At 44.5% G+C, this 17,014-nt stretch overlaps 2 protein-coding genes across 2 annotated transcripts in view; both read left to right on the top strand.

Moving 5' to 3' along the window:
• Positions 1-12,139, top strand: part of LOC144483187 (uncharacterized) — a 33,725-nt gene extending 21,586 nt beyond the window's left edge. The window contains exons 7-8 of the mRNA XM_078201980.1: positions 11,670-11,794; positions 11,961-12,139. Coding sequence (XP_078058106.1) covers positions 11,670-11,794; positions 11,961-12,139 — 304 coding nt within the window. The remainder of the gene's footprint in view (positions 1-11,669; positions 11,795-11,960) is intronic.
• Positions 7,262-14,888, top strand: LOC144483153 (uncharacterized). Its single transcript, XM_078201948.1, has 3 exons — positions 7,262-7,407; positions 11,473-11,561; positions 12,853-14,888. Exon 3 carries the CDS (start codon positions 12,957-12,959, stop codon positions 13,824-13,826), a length of 870 nt encoding a protein of 289 aa, XP_078058074.1. The 5' UTR covers positions 7,262-7,407; positions 11,473-11,561; positions 12,853-12,956; the 3' UTR covers positions 13,827-14,888.
• The last annotated feature ends 2,126 nt before the right edge of the window (positions 14,889-17,014 follow it).

Here is a 17,014-nt window from a genome sequence, read left to right as displayed (position 1 = left end):
CAGGGGTGGCGATCGGGGAGGGGGCGAGAGGGGGAACTCTGCAGGGATGCTGATTGCGGGGAGGGGTTGGTGATTTGGGGGAAACGCTACAGATGAGGAGATTGGTGGGGCGATTTCTGTGGGGAGGGGGGGATGTCCACTGAAGCTGGAAACTGGGAGGATGGAGCGCATGAACAATGACACCCCTCCAGATCAGCAGCTGGCTTCCCCAGCAAGTTTAGGTTCCTCCCCTTCCTCCTGCAGTGAGGATTATATTGTGACTGTTTTTGACTCAGTGCCACAAGATTTTTTTTTTAATTTGCCCAAGAAACGAGTTTGAAACTTTTCTCACTCATTCAGCACTTCGAATTTTTTTCATGAAATTCCACCCGATGTCTTTTGGTTAAAAACCAGTGGAAACAGACATGCATTTTATCAAAACCTCTCAAAAGTTTGAATATCTCTATTAAATCTTTCCTTAACCTTTCCTGCTCTATAGAGTGCAATTCCAGCTTCTCTAATCTCTCCATATGGATTATCCATTCTGAGGTCCCTCGTATCACAGATGCCCATCTTCAGCCAATTCGATTCACTTCAAGGGATATCAATAAACAGCTGAAGGCAATGGATAAGGAAAAATCCAAACTGGCCAACTGCCCTCCAATGTCTCTCGTCTCGATCATCAGCAAAATGATGGAAGATGTTGTTGCCAACGGTGCGATCAAGCAGCATTTATACAGCAATAACCTGCTCACTGATGCTCATTTTGGGTTCCACCTTGGACCACTCACCTCCTGCCTCATTTACAGCCTTTGTCCAAACATGGACAAAAGAGTTGAACTGGGTGATGTTGGAGTGATTGCCATTGACATCAAGGCAGCATTTGACTGTGCGTGGCATCAAGCAACCCGATTAACATTGAAGTCAATGGGAATCGGGGGGAAACTCTCCACCGGCGAGAGCCACATCCCGCACAGAGGAGGATGATCGCGGTTGTTGGAGGCCAATCACCTCAGCCCTAGGGTAGTGTCCGAGGCCCATCCATCCTCAGTTGCTCCACCAATGACCCTCCCCCCATCATAGAGTCAAAAGCGGAGCTGTTCATTGATAATTGCAGTCCTCATGACTGAGAATGATACCAGGGATGAGGAATTTCTTTTATTCTTTCAGGGGATGTGAATGTGACTGGCAAGGCCAACATTCATTGTGCATCACTGATTGCCCTTGTGAAGAAAGTGAGCCACTTTCTTGAATTGCTGCAATCCATCTGGTGTAGGTATACCCACAACGCTGTTAGGGAGTTCCAGGAATTTGATGCAGTGACAGAGAAGGAATGGTGATTGATTTTCAAGTCAGAATGGTATGTGATGTGGAGTACAATTTGCAGATGGTGGCATTCCCAAACGCTGGCTGCACTTGTTTTTCAAGTGGTAGAAGTTAGGGTTTGGAACATGCTGTGAAAATAGCCTTGGTGATTTCTTGCAGTGCATCTAATCTGTGGGATACACTGCCACCATTATGGGCTAATGGTGGATGTTTAAGGTGGTATTTGAGATGCTGATCAGGCGAGCTACTTTGTCCTGGATAGGATCTACAAAATTGTTGCAGATACACTCATCCAGGTAGGGAATATTCCACCTTACTCCTGATTTATACCTTGTGAATCATGGCAAGCCTTTGGGGAGTCATTAAGTGAGTAACCTGCCACAAAACTCCCAACCTCTGATCTGCTCCTGTAACCACAGTATTTAAATGACTGGTCAATGGTAACCCCAAAGTTATTGCTGGTGGGACATTCACTGATGGTAATGCCATTGAATATCAAGGGAAGATGGTTAGATTTTCTTGCTGGAAATAGATATTTCCTGATAATTATGTGGTGTCAGTATGAATTGACAATCAGCTCCAACCTGAATGTTGTCCTGGTCCTGCGCTGCATGCGGGCAGCTTCAGTATTCAGAGTTGTGAATGGTAATATACACTGCAATCATCAGTGAACATCCCCGTTTCCGACCCTACGGTGGGGAGACGGTAATTAATGAAGCCGCTGAAAATGATTAGGCCCAGGAGACATGAGGAACAACAAAATATATTTATATAGCGCCTTGAAATAATAAAACATCCAGGGAGCATTGTAAAATAAAGTATGATATTGAGCCACAAAGAAGATATTAGGTTAGATGACCAAAAGTTTGGTCAAAGTGGTCGATTTTAAGTGGTGTGTTAAAGGAGAAAAGCGAGGTGGAGAGTTGGAGACGTGTAGGGATGGTATTCCAGAGGTTGGAGCCTAAGCAACTGAAGGTAGAGCTTGCAATGGTGAAGCAAGGGCAGGGACAAACTAAAGACCAGAATTAGAGCAGTGTAATATATTGAGGGTTGTGGGGCTTATCGGAGATTATAGATATTGGGACAGGCAAGGTCATGGAGTGATTTGAAACCAAAGATGAGAATTTTAATATTAAGTTGTTGCTTTACTGGGTGGATCATCGTGCACAAGGGTGATAGTGGAATAACACTTAATGTGAGTTTAAACATGGCCAGCAGAGTTTTAGATGAACCCTGCAGTGACCCTTGCAGTGATGACTGACCTCCAACAACCACAGCCATCCTCATCTGTACCTGGTATATCCCCAACCGGTGGAGAGTTCCCCCCGCCCCCCAACTCCCACCGATTCCAACCCTGTGTAGGTCCCTTTCTGCCACACTCAGTCAAATGGTGTCTTGATGGATTTTCTTTGTTTTTTTTTGTTTAAAGAAAGCAAAATTTTCTTTGCTCTTTGTTCTGTTTGGAACATCCCAAATGCCCATCCAATTTCCTTTTTAATTGTTTATTGTCTCCATTTCCTCCACCCTTGTAGGCAGCGAGTTCCAGGTCATTACCATTCGCTGCATCAGAATATTCTTCCTCACATCTCCCCCGCCCCCCCCCCCCCACCCCTTGCATCTCTGACCCAAAACAAGAAATCTGTGTCTCCCCTCGTCCTTGTCCCTTCAGCTACTGGGAACAGCTTTTCTTTGTCCACCTTATCTAAACCTGTCAGAATCTTGTCCACCTCTATCAAATCTCCCCTCAACCTCCTTTGCTCCAAGGAGAACAACCCGAGCCTGACATTGACAAAGAACAAACCAACAGAATATGTTACTGTCTGGAATCAAATGGGAATGTTTAATTTCTGTTTTAAAGATATTGTGAATATATTGTCCTGGACAATAAAGGAATCAGCTATAACAGAGCTAGAAGAAGACAGTTTCAATGTGGAATTGAGTGGAATATTCTCTCTGGATTTAAACAATGGAAGAACTACAAACATGGAAGAAAATAAATTTCAAAATGTGAACTCTGAACAGATTGTTTTCAAAATAGAACTTGACACTTCACAAATGAACAGCAATGAAGACTCTCCTTTTGCAGGAGGAACTTTGGATTATAATTATTGTAAAAAGAAAACTTTCAGAAAAGACTGCAAGCAGTAATTTCCATCTTCAGTGGACTGAGATTCCTGGACATGGAACCCAGCAGTGTGCTGTTACCAAGCTGGACTTGTGAATGTGAAGTGGACAATGGAGGGATTATTGTGTCTGTTGCAGGTTATAAGATAGATCAACATAGGAAAACATTGGATTTAGGAACAGGAGGAGGCCATTTGGCCCTTCGAGCCTGCTCCACCATTCAATAAGATCATGACTGTTGTTAAGATATACAGCATGTTGTATATTGTAATATTCTAAATGGGATATTATGAAGGTGGTACATTTCCATTTTTTCCTGTTTTTGTTCCAAAAATCTAATTTCATAATTCCTATGTTTTAGAAATAAGAATTAGTTGCAAGAATTGCTTTTAAAAAATGGAAAACCTGGATTGAGAATCTGACAAAAACACCCTCAGGGAATTTGCAGTCACAAAGCATGGCCCATGTTGGTTTAAGAAGTCAAAACTCGAGAGGTAAGAACTGTAAAAGGTCAGCTGGATCTTTTAGCTGGAGACATTGGGTCTGACAATTATTGTACTGTTTTTGTTCGGTGAATTCTTCATGCAGACCTCAGGGAAAAAGGGTTTAGTTTTGAAGCTAAATATCTGACAGATATTCCACCTGGTCTCTGTTACCACGGGGATATGTGATTCAGGGTGGAGACTTGGTTAGAATTAGACCATAAGATATAGGAGCAGAATTAGGCTATTCGGCCCATCGAATCTGCTGTGCCATTCGATCATGGCTGATAAATCTCAATCTCATTCTCCTGCCTTTTCCCCGGAACCTTTGAGTCCTTTCCAATCAATGACCTGGTTCCAGCGGACAGTCTGCAGTTAGCTTGGAAGCCACCAGTTGTGGGACCAGGAGCTGTGGGACTAGAAGCCTTGAGGACCATTAGAAACCAGGGGGGTTTCCAACGGTTAAATCCCTCAGCAAGAATGCAGTGAAGCCCATGTTTGGACTGAGGAGTCCACAGTTTGAGAGCTTAAAGGAAAATTGGAAGCTTGTTTAATGAAAAGATAATGGATAGACTCCTATAAACTCTTGGAGCTTGGAGAATATCTGGAGTACTGGGGAGAATTAAAGTGAATTGTGGAGAGCTTTGGGATGGTCCTAGGAACAGAAGTGAATGAACCTTCAAGATATCATTAAGTATAAAGAAACTCTTGGGGTGAGGTAAAAAAATAGAACTAGGTTTATATCATAAATCTTTATTGAGTGTAGTATTCAATTTGTAATGTTGTCTTTTTAAATTTTATTTAAACATACAGTAAAGTTTGTTTTTGTTTAAAAATGTGGAGTCTTGTGATGTAATTCTTTCAGTTAATCACTGGGTGTTCGAATTTCTCTGCAAACATTAACAGTCCTGACCGGGATCGCAAAGATTCACACAAACAGTGTTTCAAAACAAATCGAAGAAAAATATGTTTTTTCTTCTTCAGTACAAACGTTACACATGAAGAAACCCTCTTCTGGTCTCTCCAATAATTTGTTGCTTTCAGCAATTCTTTTCTACTGTTCTACCGTGTCTGCGTGGGTTTCCTCCAGGTGCTCCAGTTTCCTCCCACAGTCCAAAGATGTGCGGGTTAGGTTGATTGGCCAGGTTAAAAATTGCCCCTTAGAGTCCTGAGATGCGTAGGTTAGAGGGATTAGCAAGTAAATATGTGGGGGGAGGGCCTGGGTGGGATTGTGGTCGGTGCAGACTCGATGGGCCGAATGGCCTCCTTCCGCACTGTAGGGTTTCTATGATTCTTCTATGATTTTCATGGAACAATCAGATAATTGATGACTGAAAATGGAACTAATTGTATACCTTTAAAGCAGGAGGGCGATCGCCCGGCACAGAGGGGAATTAGGGATTTCTCCCATAGACCAATTGACAGGGATTCTACCCTCCAACCACCTGAAGTGAATTCTTTACATGAATCATCCGTGCCAGTGCAGGTATCAACTTGCAGTTTGGCTGATCAGAAAATGCTTTGTTGCTGATTTTCCTTGTGTTAGGAAGTGACAATGCCAAGGCCAGATCTTGTTTCCTCCTTGATCGGGATGTAACCCGTGTCCACATCGCCACTTCATTCTTCCACTGGTTGTATGGTTCAGACTCCGAGAGCATCAGCAGGTAATCAGACCCTGACAATTCCCACTGCCTTTCAGTCATTTCTCACAAAAGCTGCTGCGATTGGAAGCTTCTGTCTGAAATATACTTTCTTTTAGTTTCCAACCTTCACCATTAGACAAGCATTTTCTGTTACCATGTTATAATCCTGACTGCCTTGGGGTGGAGTCAATCTTTATTTGGTCTAGATTTGTTCACAGAATCAAACATTACAGGTTCAACTCTGACTCCAAGTTATATTAGTGAGTCCCACCTTTTACCCGCTCATTATAACTATCTAATCAGTGCCCTCCATCTGAATAAACTTCACCTCTATTGATATAATTAACAGCCACAGTCAGAGCATCCAAAAGATCACTAATGGGTGTGACTGCCATGGTGTGTCAGCAGCTTGGGTGAACAAGTGAATCCTTTCCCACACACTGAGCAGGTGAATGGTCTCAGTTTGGAAACTAAGGGAAAATAAAATTTCAGGCAGAAGCTTCCAATCTGGTAGGTTTTATGAGAAATCGCTGAAAGTGAGTGGGAATTATCAGGGTCTCTCCCCAGTGTGAATTCCCTGATGTTTCAGTAGGTCAGATGATGTTCTAAACCTCTTTGCACAGTGAGAGCGCCTGAACGGGGTCTCCTCAGTGTGAATGCGCTGGTCGACCCTCAGGTCGGCTCAGGTTTTCAAGCAGCTCCCACAGTCAGAGCATTGAACAGGTTTCTTATTGGGGGAGGAGCCTCAGTATTCCAGCAGACTGGATGATTGACTGAGTCACTTCCCACACACACATCAGATGAATGGCCTTTCCCCAGTGTGTAATCGTTTGTGTCTCAGCAGACTAGATAATTGAGTGAATCCCTTCCCACACTCGGAGCAGATGAATGGCCTCGGCCCAGTGTGAATGCGTTGGTTTGTCCAGCTTTCCCCCTGGACTTGCAGAATCTCACTAGCTGTTCTGTCTGGAGACAATACACATCTCTTTAACCTGAGTTGAATGTTCCCTCCACCCACATTGTCTGTACCTTTAAGACCTGGCTGGCTGTAGAGATTCGCATTCTAATTAGTATTCTGTAATTTGATTTCTGTGTCTGTGCACTGTTGGAGAACAGATATCCACTCCACCTGACGAAGGAGCAGCGCTCCGAAAGCTTATGGTATTTGCTACCAAATAAACCTGTTGGACTTTAACCTGGTGTTGTGAGACTTCTTACTGTGAAGCTAAAAACAGAAGCTGTGCTGTTTCAAATCAAACTGCGGGACTGGGAAGAAAATGATGGGAAGAGATTTTGCAAAGTCCCCTCCCCCACTCCCTCAGCTGGCAGCCCAGCACGCAGGCGCAGAGAGCGCTGCTGAGCCCAGCTGTCCGGAGCAGGCGCAGAGAGAGGTCTCTTTTTGGAGCCGCAGCCGCCGGAGAGAGAGGGGGGAAATCACCGAGCGGCTTCTCGCTCTGGCCGGAGCCATCAGCCGGTTGCCTGGAAACCTTGGCTGGAGGAGGTGCAGGAGGAGGGGGAATCAATGGGAGGGGGCGGGGCTCCCGGGTCCGCGCGCCCGGGCCTGCGCACTGAAACCACAGTACGTCACATCGGAACAGACTTATTCCTATTGGCTAATTCAGGCTAAGCTCAATTGTGCCGTCACAATGCGGAAATTGGCCAATGATTGAAACTTCCGCCTCTGTGTAACATCTGGGAGGAAATCAATGTTTCCCCCTTTCCATTTCTTTTCTCATTCTGGGGGAAATTGGGGACTTGCAGCAACTGAAGGGAAAGGAAGTGAATCCAGGGAGGCTGCAGACTCTGGAAAGGTTACAGATGAAGACCGGATTCAGGAACAGGACTAGGCCCAGGTATATTTTTCTTTCTCTCTCAGAGACATTGACATCTTTTAGTTCCCTCAGTTTATCTGGCTAATAGGGGAGCCTCTTACCCAATGTTCACAATTCCGTTTTACCAGTAAATTTGTATGGGAGAGAGATATGTTACGAGGGAAGAGCGGTAGATGTAGTTTATATGTATTTCAGCAAGGTGTTTGATAAGGTGCCCCATGCAAGGCTTATTGAGAAAGTGAAGGGGCATGGGATACAAGGGGACATTGCTTTGTGGATTCAGAACTGGCTTGCCCACAGAAGGCAAAGAGTGGTTGTAGATGGGTCTTTTTCAGTATGGAGGTCGGTCACCAGTGGAGTGCCCCAGGGATCTGTTCTGGGACCCTTGCTCTTTGTGATTTTTATAAATGACCTGGATGAGGAAGTGGAAGGATGGGTTGGCAAGTTTGCTGATGACACAAAGGTTGGTGGTGTTGTGGATAGTGTAGAGGGATGTCAGCAGTTGCAACGAGGCATAGATAAGATGCAAGACTGGGTGGAGAAGTGGCAGATGGTCTTCAACCCAGATAAGTGTGTGGTGGTTCATTTTGGCAGGCCGAGTAGGATGAAAGAATATAATATTAATGGTAAGACGCTTGGCAGTGTGGAAGATCAGAAGGATCTTGGGGTCTGGGTTCATAGGACACTCAAAGCAGCATCGCAGGTCGAGGCTGTGGTTAAGAAGGCGTATGGAATACTGGCCTTCATCAATAGAGGAATTGAGTTTAGAAATCGGGAGATAATGCTGCAGCTGTATAGGACCCTGGTCAGACCCCACTTGGAGGAGTACTGTGCCCAGTTCTGGTCGCCTCATTACAGAAAGGATGTGGAAGCCACAGAAAGGGTGCAGAGGAGATTTACAAGAATGTTGCCTGGGTTAGGTGGCATGCCTTATGAGGATAGGTTGAGCGAGCTAGGTCTTTTCTCCTTGGAGAAGCGAAGGATGAGAGGTGACCTGATAGATGTGTATAAGATGTTGAGAGGTATTGATAGAGTGGATTCTCAGAGGCTTTTACCCAGGGCTGAAATGGTTGCCACAAGAGGTCACAGGTTTAGGGTGCTGGGGAGTAGGTACAGAGGAGATGTTAGGGGTAAGTTTTTCACTCAGAGGGTGGTGGGTGCGTGGAATCGGCTGCCGGTAGTGGCGGTGGAGGCGGATTCGATAGGGTCGAGACTTTTGGATAAGTTCATGGAAGTTAGTAAGATCGAGGGTTATAGGTAAGCCTAGTAGGTAGGGTCATGTTCGGCACAACTTGTGGGCCGGAGGGCCTGTTTGTGCTGTAGCTTTTCTATGTTCTATGTTATTTATGATCCCTATTTTTTGTCTTGAAATATACAGCAGTGTGGCTGCTTTATCAATTTCCAGTGATGCAGAGAATACAACATGGAAGGAAATGCATTTGGCAACTCAAATCCATGCTAACTCTGCGTGGTAGCCATGATGTGGAGATGACGGCGTTGGACTGTGTTGGGCATAGTAAGAAGTCTCACAATACCAGGTTAAAGTCCATCAGGTGAGTGACCTGAGGAAGGAGCAGTGCTCCAAAAGCTCGTGATTACAAATAAACCTGTTGGACTTTAACCTAGTGTTGTGAGACTTACTGTACTCTCTGTGGAGCAATTTGGTCAGTTCCATTCCCTTGAGCTCCACGTCACATTGGAGTGGATGAGAGTTCCAGATGAACTGAGACTGGGGTGGAGTCGGGCGATATCACTGAGATGGAAATAGGCGGTTTTGATGATGATGTGGATATGTGGTTGGAAGCTCATCTTGGGGTGAAATATTTCACCCTGGTTGTGAACAGTTTGGTTCAGCCTCAGACAGTTACCAGGAAGATAGAGTTGCTGGTGAGGGAGTGGAGTTTGTAGTGGGGACTGAAGACAATGGGTTCAGTCTTCCCAGTGTTTATATGAACGAAGTTTCAGTTCTTTTAGTACTGGATGTCAGACAAGTCAGGGTGGTGTGTGAGTTGTGGGGGGAGAAACTCGGAGGTGATGGCGTTCACATCTACCTACTACCTCGGTCCTTCTAGGTGGTGGAGGTTGAGGATTTGGGAGATTCTGTCAAAGTTCTCATTGAGTTCTAGATGTATAAAATCCCTCTCCTTCACCCCGGCCCCTTCTACTTCTCTCTGTCTCCACTCAGTGCCCAGATTCTTATCGAGACCAGGTGCCAGATTTCCTTTCTTGACAGACATCAGCATAACACTTGGGTTTTTCTGATAATCCAGCAGCTTTCCTCTCTGTGGGTTTCATAGAAAGAATCATAGAAACCCTACAGTGCAGAAGGAGGCCATTCGACCCATCGAGTCTGCACCGATCACAATCCCACCCAGGCCCTACCCCCACATATTTACCCGCTAATCCCTCTAACCTACGCATCACAGGACTCTAAGGTGCAATTTTTTAACCTGGCCAATCAACCTAACCCACACATCTTTGGACTGTGGGAGGAAACCGGAGCACCCGGAGGAAACCCACGCAGACACGAGGAGAATGTGCAAACTCCACACAGACAGTGACCCGAGCCGGGAATCGAACCCGGGACCCTGGAGCTGTGAAGCAGCAGTGCTAACCACTGTGCTACCGTGCCGCCGTTTCCTCCAGATGCTCTGGTTTTCTCCCACAGTCCAGAGATGTGCAGATTAAGTGGGTTGGCCATTTCCCTTAGTGTCCCAAGACATGTAGGTTAGATGGATTAGCCATGGTAAATGTGTGAGGGTATGGGGATAGGGTGGGAGAGAGGCTCTGGGTAAGATACTATGTGAGAGAATTAGTGCGACCCATGAGTTGAATGTCCTCCTTCTGCACTGTAGGGACTCTATGATAATGTGGGAAAATGTGAAACTGTTCATTTTGGAAGGGAGAGCAGGGGGGTATTATTTAATTGGGGAAAAGGCTGTAAAGCTGCAACACAACAGGGCTTGGGGGACTTCTGCACAAAACACAGAAACCTAGCACACAGGTGCAGTTGGTAATCAGGAAGCCTAATAGAATGTTGGCCCTTATTTCAAGTAAAGTAAAGTTTATTTATTTGTCACAAGTAGGCTTACATTAACAATGCAATGATGTTACTGTGAAAATCCACCAGTCGCCACACTCCGGCGCCTGTTCAGGTACACTGAGGGAGACTTTAGCATGACTAGTTCACCTAACCTGCACATCTTTGGACTGTGGGAGGAAACCGGAGCACCCGGAGGAAACCCACGCAGACACAGGGAGAATGTGCAAACTCCACACAGACAGTGACCCAAGCCAGGAATTGAACCCGGGTCTCTGGCGCTGTGAAGCAGCAGTGCTAACTGCAGTGCCACTGTGGTTGGAGTATATGAGTAGGGAAGTCTTGCTGCAACTGTACAAGGTACTGGCGAGACCATATCTGGAGGACTGTGAGCAGTTTTGGTCTCCTTATTTAAGGAAAAATATTATTTCATTGGAGGCAGTTCACAGTAGATTCACTTGGATTATCCCCGTTATGGAGGGATTGTTTTATGAGGAAAGGTTAAACAGGTTGGGACTCTCCTCATTAGAATTGAGAAGAATGAGGGGTGATCTCATTGAAGCATATCGGATTCTTAAGGGACTTGACAAGGTAAATGCTGAGCGGATGTTTCCTCTCATGGGAGAGTCTGGGACCAGAGGGCACAGTCTCAGAATAAAAGGTGCCAATTTAAGACTGAGATCAGGAGCAATTTCTTCTCCCAGAGGGTTGAGAGTCTTTGCAACTCCTTGCCACAGAGAGTTGTGGGGGCAAAGCCCTTGTGTATATTTTTGAACAGTAAGGAAATCAAGGGTTACGGGAAAAGGGCAAGAAAGTGGACATGAGGAATGTCAGATCAGCCATGATCCTATTGAATGGGTGACATTCAATCCCTTCCCTGCAGGACATCAGTGAATCACTTGGGTTTTTATGACACTCCAGAATTTTCATGGTCACTTTTTCCTGGTGCCGGCCCCACAAATGACCAGATTCGTTCAGCTCCATTTCACAACCTGCCTTTGTGTTTTTGTGGGTTCTCTCTCACTTTTTTTTTCTTTTAAATTCAGTGTCACAGAGTTTTAGAAGTGGAGGATTTGCAGTCAGGAATCTTCGAACAAACATCACATCAGGATCTGACGGAGCTGCCCAGTTAACGGTAACTTGATTATCATTCGGATTTTAAACATTGAAGGAAAAAGCATTGTTCACAGTAGATGAAACTGTTCTCTGTGTGGACGTAGCTTCGTTGATCATCTGGCCTCAGGAGCTACAAATATAAACATCCCGGGGAGGAACCATGGAAGAGTGAGGACAGTGATGAGGGATTCAGTTACCCGTCTGAGCTGGAAGCTCATCGTGCACCGGAGAGAGGCCGTTCACCGGCTCTGTGTATTGGACTGATTTCACTCCATCAGCCAACCTGTTGGCTCACTGACATATTCACACTGGGGGGAGATTGTTCAAATGCTCCAGAGATGGAAAGGGATTCATTCAGTCATCCCACCATATGACACACAAACGTGTTCACACTTGAGTGATTTTGTTAATTGCCCAGACTACGAGAAGAGCTGTAAAAGTTCCAGGGAAGTGATATCCTATCAACGTGTCCACACTGACGAGAGACCGTTCAGGTGCTCTCACTTTGGGATTGAGTTCAGGCGATTATCTCACCTCACAGTGCGCCAGCAAATTCACACTGGGGAGAGGTTATTCCTCTGCTCTGACTCAAGTTGAAAAAAATTACAAGTAAATCACTATTTGCTACAGACCAAAGAAAGATACTTTATTAGAAGAGTAAGGGTCACAAGGTAAAACAAGCCAAGTTCCAGAATATTAAACATCCAGTCCAGTTATAGAGATTATAAACATCAACAGAAACAAACCCAAACTATCAGAATGAACAGAATTCAGTCTTGGATGTCATTAACAGCAGCAGAATCCAATCTCAGTAATCACTGCTGAACTCGCTGGTGTGTCAGCTGATTGGATGATCGATTGTATCTTTCTCACATGTGGAGCAGGAGTCTGGTCTCTCCCCAGTCTGAACTCGCTGGTGTGTGTCTTGGAGGTGATGGTTTTTCCAGGCACCGGCTGCTCTTATCTTTCCAGTGGGTGGAGTTATGGGTTTGGGAGATTCTTTCAAAATTCAAATTCAGTTGCAGATCTATGAAGTTCATCTCTTTTACCCTCTCCTTCACCTCTCTCTCTCCTCCCATAGAAGCCAGAGCCTTGTGTAAGCCTCGACTGGGCGGCAGGTTCCCTTCCCTAAAGAACATTAGTGAACCAGTTGGGTTTTTATGAGAAACCAGCAGTTTTCAGGGTCACTTTTTCCTAGCGCTGGCCCCACAAATTACAAGATTAATTTAGCTCAATTTCACAACCTGCCTATGTGTTTTTCTGGGTTCTCTTTTATATTTCCTTGATTCTGTCTTAAATTCATTTTACAGAATATTTGAAAGGTTCACGATCAGGAAAGTCAAACCAAACATCACATCAAAATCTGACGGAGTCACTCGATTCATCAGGACTTGAATATCATCGGCCTTTGAACATGGAAGCAAAAAGCACCGTTCACGCCAGGGAGAAACGGTGGAAATGTGTGGATTGTGGGAAGGGATTCAGATCCCCATCTGAGCTGGAAATTCATCGACGCAGACACACCGGCGAGAGGCCGTTCATTTGTTCCGTATGTGGGAAGAGATTCGCTCAGTTCATCTGCCTTCAGCTGCATGAGCGACTCCACACCGGGGAGAGGCCGTTCACCTGCTCGGTGTGTGGAAACGGATTCACTCGCTCATCCCACCTGCTGAAACATCAGCAAGTTCACACTGACAAGAGAGAGTTTCAATGCTCCAATTGTGAGAAGAGCTTTAAAAGCCCACACGGACTGAGGGAGCACCAGCGCATTCACACCGAGTACACACTGTTCAGCTGCTCTAAGTGTGGGAAGAGTTTCAGGACAGCAACCCACCTTCAGACACACCAACGAGTTCACACTGACAAGAGACCTTTCAAATGTCCAGAGTGCGGGAAGTGCTTTAAAAGTTCTGGTGAACTGATGTCCCATCAGCTTGTTCACACTGAGGAGAGACCGTTCCAGTGCTCTCACTGTGGGACTGGGTTCAGGCGATCATCTCATCTCACTGTACATCAGCGAGTTCACACTGGGTTGAAGCCGTTCATCTGCTCCAAGTGTGGGAAGGGATTCAGTCAGTCCTCCAACCTGCTGACACATCAACAAATTCACACTGAGGTGAGGCCGTTCACCTGTTCTGAGTGTGGAAAGGGATTTGCACGATCATCCCACCTGCTGACACACCAGCGCATTCACACTGGGGAGAGGCCATTCACCTGCTCCGAGTGCGGGAAGAGATTTACCGAATCATCCAATCTGGTGAAACACCAGCGAGTTCACAGATGACGGCTCTGCTCTGATTCTGCTGTTGTTAATCAGATTCAGGACTGAACCTTGTTCATTCTGACATTGGGGAAGTGTTGATGATGTTGCTGCAAAGTACAGTAACTGGGCTGGAGTCGACAGAATTTGCATTCATATAGCACCTTTCACAACCTCAGGACATCTCTGTGCGCAGTCAGCCTCCACAAACAGCAATGTGATGAGGGGCAGTGATCTGTTTTTAGGGAGATTGGGTGAGTGGTAATATTGGTTTCAGTGGGGTAAACCACATCAACAATGTGATAATGAGCAGTGTTCTGTTTTCAGTGAGATTGGGTGAGGGGTAATATTGGTTTCAGCAGGGTGAGCTCCCTCCTCTCCTTCCAAATAGAAGCCGTGTGATCTTTCACCTCAGAGAGCAGACGGGACCCTCGGGTTAACATCCTCATATTGGTGAAGTGAAGAACCTTCATTCTGAGACAATTGAAGAATCAGCACTTAATAGTTGTAGTTGTCAGACTGGTAATATAACCTGTAACACAAAGTCTGTAATGTTTTATTATAATAAATAATATGATTTTACGTACACTGGTCATAAATCATGAGAACTGTCAAATTATGTTTTCCAGCCAATCTAGAAAGATAAGGTCGAGCTCACAAAACATTTATGGCTTTGACAAGTTACATTAAGTTGGGAATAAATGGGACCTTACCCAAGCTGTCTCATTTATTCAGTAGACCTTTGTACTCAGACATCAGGAGATGCCAGTAGGTGTCAGGGGCCAATCAGACAATTAAGTTAATCAATTATCATTCAACACTGAGGCTAATTTGAGTTAAGCAAATGTGAGTTGAAGGGGTTAAAATAAAGGTTTTGAGTAGCCATTCTGTTAACATGTATCATGTCTGATGATCATTTCACGTCTTTGGCCTGATCAACCGAGGAAAGTTGTGAGAAGTCTGTTTCATTGTTAAAGATGAGCTTTCTCCTCCTCCTGTCAATCACTGTTAATTCAAACTTTGCTTTTTATCTTTCTAACTTGTTACCTTTCTACCTTTTAATGGTTAATAAATCATCTGAATTTACCAATTAGAATGTTCATTCTGGCCAGATAGTTAAATCTTGTAGATTTAATTTAAAATTGGGGATTTATTGCAAACAACTTCTACCTGATAAATCAACTTCAAAGCGCAAATGCTGCCTGGATTTGGTGTCTCGGTGTAAGTGGTCCCTGGATTTGGTTTCTCAGTCCATGTGGGCCCCGCACTTTTTCAACCCAACTGTCTGTCTCAGATCTTTCATTGATTTCAATTTAATGGAAACTGGGAGTTGGGACCTGTCAACATTTGAAATATATTTACAAATGTTTGGAGGGTTTCTTACAGTTGGGACCTTTCTCTGTTCTGTCCACTCAAGATGTTGGGTAACAGACTTTCTCCTGTGAATATCCAGCTGGAGTTTTGGGCCCTGATGTGTTTCCTTGTTCATCTTGTTGACTCTAAATATTGAATCTTGTGGTTTCATACATCAGATAATCAAACTCCCAACAACCGATTGTCTTTAACTGACTTTATTACAGCACTGCAATAATAGACAGAGTATAGTTACTTGTTCTGCAGAACAGAGGTAATACAATAGATTCAGAGCTCTCTATCCTGAGCAAGCTATTCAGTTGTGTCAAATTGCTACAGAAGAGTCAATGATAAAACCAGACTGACCACCCCGCATTGACCTAGGTTCCAGAAATGATAAAAGCACACTGTTCCCAAGTTAATCCTGCAAAGAATTCCTGGCTAACAGCTGGGGGCTTGTGCCAAAGTTGGCAGAGATTTTCTGAAAGACGTGGGTTCACCTCAACTTAAATGTAAGACTTAGAGTCAATTACAGTTGTTGGGTTTAGTTGGGAGAGCTGATCTAAAAGGGACTTTCATTTACAACTAGCTACAGGACCATACTGGGTGCAAATATTGTTCCAAGCTTTACAGAATTTACTAAGTTAATCACATAAGTACAAAATGCAAAACTTAACAAAGACAGTGGAAGCAGTCAGTTCACTTTGTAACTCTGGCGCACAACTTCCAGCCGACTGCGGCACTGTTTCTTGTTCTGTTGATTGTTGTCTATCTTCTTCCTGCTCAGCTTCTCTGAGGTGTGAACTGGGCAGCTGAAAGCTGATGGTTATTAACCATTTCTAGACACAGCCCCTGTGCACGATCAATGGTGTTCCTGAACTCTGGTTCACCATGATCAGTCCCTGATTGATTTAGGTGGTGTGTAATCAGTTTCTGAATGGTTTCTTAATGGTGATGGTCATCTACTGACCATTTCCTGCAATCTCCCGACTGGCCCTCTAATGTATCAGTTACTTACGGAGTTTGCCCCATATGCCTTTTCTGTGATTTTATTAAATTTTATGGCTTTATACTGAGATAATGGAGACCTAAAGATATCTTCTTTGTCACTTATTTGAAATAAGCAAGTTTATGGTGTCAAATCCCAATGGTTAACATTTGGGTTCATTGTTTCAAATGTCTCATTGATGTGTCAACCTTTTAGAGTTCTCATTGGGGCAGGTGACTATCAGTATATTTTGATTAAAGAAACTACTTGCTGGTTTTTGTAGTGACTGCAGTAAGAGTTTTAACAACACCAGGTTAAAGTCCAACAGGTTTATTTGGCAGCAAATGCCATTTGCTTTCAGAGCACTACTCCTTCATCAGATGGAGTGGAAATGTGCTCTCAAACAGTGCACAGAGAGACAAAATCAAGTTACAGAATACTGATTAGAATGCGAATCTCTACAGCCAACCAGGTCTTAAAGATACAGACAATGTGAGTGGAGGGAGCATTAAGCACAGGTTAAAGAGATGTGTATTGTCTCCAGACAGGACAGCCAGTGAGATTCTGCAAGTCCAGGAGGCAAGCTGTGAGACACTGAGGGGTTAACAGTTCCAGACCTCAGCTCATCCAGAGTTGATGGGATCCACAGGACTCTGTAATTAAAGTATAAAAGTGTAGCTTTACACCGGCCTCGGGTCATGTGATGTATTTCACTTGTCAAATAAGGATGCAGTTACAGACAAAGCCAGTTACATGATACTAACGTATTACAATTCAGCAGAATATCACATCAGGTTAATTGATTAATAAGCTTCAATTACTTGATCATTACACATAACTAAGCTACAAACTATTAAATATGACCATTCCG

Source organism: Mustelus asterias, unplaced genomic scaffold (assembly GCF_964213995.1).
Source record: "Mustelus asterias unplaced genomic scaffold, sMusAst1.hap1.1 HAP1_SCAFFOLD_47, whole genome shotgun sequence".
Classification (NCBI taxonomy): Eukaryota; Metazoa; Chordata; class Chondrichthyes; order Carcharhiniformes; family Triakidae; genus Mustelus; species Mustelus asterias.
This window is presented reverse-complemented; position numbering and strand designations above follow the sequence as displayed.

Coding starts and splice junctions, on each gene's coding strand:
- LOC144483153 (XM_078201948.1), top strand. CDS start 12,957: ATGGAAGCAAAAAGCACCGTTCACGCCAGGGAGAAACGGTGGAAATGT.